General features: G+C 54.4%; 1 protein-coding gene across 1 annotated transcript; it reads right to left on the reverse strand.

Moving 5' to 3' along the window:
* Nucleotides 1-1699: 1699 nt before the first annotated feature.
* LOC127206949 (PRAME family member 12-like) lies at nt 1700-4436 on the reverse strand. Its single transcript, XM_051166270.1, has 3 exons — nt 4150-4436; nt 3061-3651; nt 1700-2267 (listed from the first exon to the last, which is right to left on the reverse strand). The coding sequence occupies exons 1-3, from the start codon at nt 4434-4436 to the stop codon at nt 1700-1702; spliced, it is 1446 nt and encodes a 481-aa protein (XP_051022227.1).
* Between the last annotated feature and the right edge of the window lie 356 nt (nt 4437-4792).

Raw genomic sequence — 4792 nt, forward strand, 5'->3', positions numbered from 1 at the left:
GCCAACGGATAGGACATTCTCCACAGTTGAGTGGAGAGTGGGGACTGACTTTCACACGAACTCTGGTGCCCCATATTTGACCATGTCCCCTAGATGAGGAGGCCTGGTGGCACTCAGAGGAAGGATAGCAGGCTACCAAGAAGAGACTTGATACCCTTTGAGCATATACAAGGGGAGGAGGTCGGCTTCAGTCACAGTCATCGAGGAAAGGGGAAATGGGAAAATGAAAGGGAGGGACGGAGGGACGGAGGGAGGAACGGGAGGATGCAAGGGATGGGATAACAATTGAGATCTAATAGGAATAATTTAATAAAATACATATTTAAAAAAAGAAAGTAGGAAAGACTTCTGAGTTGAGGGGTAATAGAGACGGCATGTAGATGTAGAGGGACCCCTCAGGTCATGGGCTTTTGGCTGTTTGCTTTTGAGCTCTCCATCTCCTTGGGCTTTGGGTTTGGGAGCTATGAACTTTGGAAGCCTTTGACCTTGGGTTGTTTTGATCTTTTCCTCCCTGGCTGTCTGCTGAGCTAGTTAGCCAGTTGGGCCTTTCCCATAGATACTTGTGCTGAGTAGTAATGTGGGCTTGGTAGTCTTTCTCGACCTCTCCGAGCATGCAGGTTTTGACCTCATCATCTGGCCTGTGAGTATTCACCTGTAAATAGAAGTTTTGGGATCTTCATATCAAAGAACACAGAGATTGCGACTGAGGACTTGAAATAGTGTTCCTTTGTGAAGTCAAGGACAGTGTTCTCCAGCAGAGGGGTTTGTGTCTTATTGGACACCTTCCTCTCCACTATGGCTGCTTCCTAGAGCTCTGGAGTGCATCAGACTCTATATGGCCCTATAACCATGAGGCATGAGGCCCGGATAGAGTGGTTCAAGGTGGGGAATGTCCCGGAGACCCACAGATCAAGATGGCAAGGCCAGCCTGGTGGAAGCGAGGCTTTAGACAGAGAGAAAAGGAACGTTAAATCCTGAAGGGAAAAGAAGCAGCAAACCCTGCTCCCTTGGCCCTGGGCTGGTCTCTCTTTCCCTTCAGGCACTGGGAAAGGCTCCACGGAGCCCTGTGGCCTGAGTGTGTGGATGTGAATAGTGTGGGATCCAGGAAAACCTCCTTCGTAGGGGGTGTGTCTATGTTGATCATTTGAGTCTCAAATGATCGTGATAGAATTGAATAGCCAAACAAATGGGTTGCAACTACTGGGTAGAGAAAGGACAAGAAGAAAAGAAGTATCAAAAAACAATTTATTGAATGGAAGCCAGTGTGACCTTGACCCCACCTTCCCCCCCCCACCCCACCCCCCCCCCGACCCCCCGGCCTCACCCTTAGACCCCAGTATTTTCCAAAGAGTCATCCAAGTCACTGGGCCGGACTCCACCCGGCCGTGAGCATCAGAACTGAGGAAGACCCCAGAGGGTGCACATCCAGGTTCCCAGTGGCAGGACAAAGCCAATGTTTATCCTGTCCCGAGAGGAGCCATTTCTAGAGGCACAACTGTCTTGGTGACACCACAAGGCCCCCTTTCCCACAGCGCCATGGTTCTCCAGGTCCTGTTCCTCCTCCAAGATCCAAGTCAGCACCCAGAATTGTGTTTCCCACCACCTGAGCAGTGTTTGAAAGCAGAAGCTCTGGGTCCCCAGGATGAGAGCTGTGTCCCAAGCCTTCTCCCTCTTCCAATGCAGATGTCAAGTTTACTGGTCAGCGCCGGCAATAACAGAGTCTGGGTGCCAAGTCATAGAAAGAGCGCACTCCACATTGAGGGCAGATGGCTGTAGCAAAGACGATGCTCTTGGGCTGCCTGAAGGCCCTGAGTGTAGCTAGCAGCTCAGGACAAAGCTGTGCAAATCTCCTTACGGAGACATAACCCGAGGCACCATAGCACTCCAGAGGGGCAGGGTACTGTTCCACCTCCATCTTGCTCCAGTTGTCTGTGTGCTGCCAAAGTTCCTTCAGGATGGGCATGGAGAATTCATTGTCAACGAAATGGACCTTGGTGAGCTGGGAGCACTTGCCGAGGGCAGGTGTGAGCACGGTGAGGTGAGAGTCCCTCATCTTACAACCCCTCAAGTCCAGGGAGTGCAAAGTCTCTGCCACCTGGTTTAGGAGAACTCGCAGAGGCGTGACATCCAAAGACGTGAGCACCATGCCTCTCATGTCCAGGTGCTTTAGCTGGAAGAGATTTGGACACACAGAGAGGTACTTCAAGTCTGCCTGGGACACGAGGTGGTAAGTGATGGACAGGGTCTCCAAGGGGGTCACCAGGCACCTAGGGATAGACCAGGCTGTTAGTCGTGGCAAATGGCGATGAAGAGTGTGGGATGGGCTTACACAGAGGTGGAAGGACCCAGGTGCCCCTAGGTCACTTTGACCAAAACAGCAAGGGCATTCTTGAAGGTGCTTGCTGTGGAAATCTGCTCAGTCAAATCAAACCCACGCCTCATCTCCTGGCCTCCCTCTCAAGCCGAACACCGGCTCATCCCAGAAGCCCAGAAAACACACGGGAGAAGTTCTAACCCGTGAAAGACCTGACGGGATCTAGGGGCGCTTCCTGTGGGCTCCGTGACCCTGGACTCCCTCCCAGCCTCTGCACAGTCGCTCTGCTGTCGTCTGACACCCACGCTGCCCTCACTGTCCCAGGCACTCAGCTCTCCTTGGCCTCAAACCATTGGACCCATGGCACTGGGGCTCTTCTCACAGACTTCAGCCCGGAGCTCACTGCCACAGAGTGCTGGGGAGTCCTCCCACTCCCGACTCCACTCTCACCTTCCTCTTCCCTTCCCATTGGATTGGTTGGGCCTCTTTCCCACAAGGACCACAAACCATCCTTGCTAGGTCTGGCCTACTGCTCTTTAGCACACTCGAGTCCTCCCCTTCGTGAGAGCTCAGTGGAGACCTTGATTCAGTAGACACGGCAACTAGACAGAAACAAGTGGGCGTTCTCGTGAGAAGCCCCTCGAGTTTCCTTCCCAGTGAGCGGCAGGCTTCCTGAACCACTAATCCTTCCAAGCCAAGAGGAAGGTCTGCTCTGGTAGTTTTCCCAGCTCCGCAGCCTCACTTACCCAAGGGCCTGTCTCATGTGGTCTCTGAGAAAGTCGACTCTCCTCAGGGAGAGATGCCGGAGACAGTTGAATCTGGAGAACTGAGAAAGGAACTTGCGGACACACTTCTCTTCTCCGTCTCTTGTCCTGGGGCCAAGCCTGAAGACGTTCTTGGAGATGGGCGCCAGGGAGAGTTTGCGAAGGTTTCTCATCTGGCCCAGGCAGGGAGCAAATTGGGCCAGCGTGGACACATTCCACTCTGTGTTCAGCTCCAGTTCCTCCAGGTGCTCCGGAGGAAACACGGTCAAGATCTGCCTGACTCCATGCAGAGGCTGAGCCCAGATCTGCATCTTCCTGCAGCACAAGTGGAGGGAGCCCTGTCTCTGCTGGGCCCACTGCAAGAAGCATGCCTGCTGTGGATTGGGCCGTGGCCTGAGGCAAAGCTCAACTACCACCTTCAGTCTCTGCCTCAGGGCATATCTGGGAAGGACCTTCTCCGCTCGCATCTCATCCAGGCCCTCAGCCGAGCAGCCACCATGCTCTGCTCCAGCCCAGAGGCTCCAGAACGGATGCTGTTCGTTGCTCAGATCCACAACCTGAAGTTTTCCCGTCCTGTGGGTACAAGAGGTGGAGTGTGAGCCGTGGGATCAGACCCAAGCACACCGAGTGAGTCGGCTCTTCCTACCCAGGTCTCCACTCGGCCCTTCCCCTGGGCCAGGGTGTGCCTCTTTTCAGCAACCGGTGTCCAGCAGGCACCCAGGCATGCTCCAGAGCTTTCCTTGAGCTGAATGGGGAGCCCTGCCTTCTTCCCTCCCCTAAGTGAGTCTCTCTGTCCCCTTGGTCCCATTCCTAGTGGCAGTGGGAACGCCAGAGGAGGCACATCCCACTGTGTGGTTCCATCTGCTCTAAGCTTCCACCCCTAGTCAACCGTCCTTTGTGCAAGCAAAGAATCTCTTGCGCTAAGGCTGCTGCATCACTGCCTGATGATCAGAGAAGCTTCTGACACACACACACACTCGGGAAGAGACCCTGGTCCCTGACCCCACCATCTCACACCAAACCACACCCCCACCCCCACCCCCTTTTTCAAGTACCTCACTTCTTGCTTACCTGGGCTGAGGCTTCTTTTTCAGCCGCATGTCTACTCCTGCTAGCACAGCCTGGAAGGTTTCCAAGTCAGGAGTCTTCATCAACGCCCCCACAGGGAGACAGGGGAAAGGCCAGCTTGCCACTGTGGCCTTCACAAGCAGTGTGTGTCTGCCAGTGAAGGCCTCCTTGAACAGAGCTGGGAGGAGCTCCCTAGGCAGTTGCTCCAGACCCCAAATGGCCAAGGCCTCATCTCTCAGCAGAGCCTGCCTTGCCAGCTTCAGGAGTGTGGCTGGGGTGTCAACACTCATCCTGCAAGGCCTTCAGTCACAAGGATCCTGGGGGAAGAATTCAGGGAAGAATGTGTTGTCAAGAAAAAGCTCAGCAAACCGCCTCCCCAGCCCCAGAGCCACTCCAGGTCACAGTTCTTGCTCATCAGCTTAAACCTTTGCCCTCCATGCTGCTCTCCAAGCCCAACTCTCTCCCTCACAGCATGTGGAGCCTCTACCAAGTACACCCCAGGGGAGAGGGCAGGTTCCCAGGGTTTCCATCCAACCCTACCCAATCCCTTTCCCACTGGGAAGGCTTCCCCAGCAGTCTGAAAGCTCAATACCACCTTGGGCTGGCAACCAGACCTAGATCTTGTCAACAGTCCCCAAACAACAGA

Source organism: Acomys russatus, chromosome 24 (genome assembly GCF_903995435.1).
Source record: "Acomys russatus chromosome 24, mAcoRus1.1, whole genome shotgun sequence".
Lineage (NCBI taxonomy): Eukaryota > Metazoa > Chordata > Mammalia > Rodentia > Muridae > Acomys > Acomys russatus.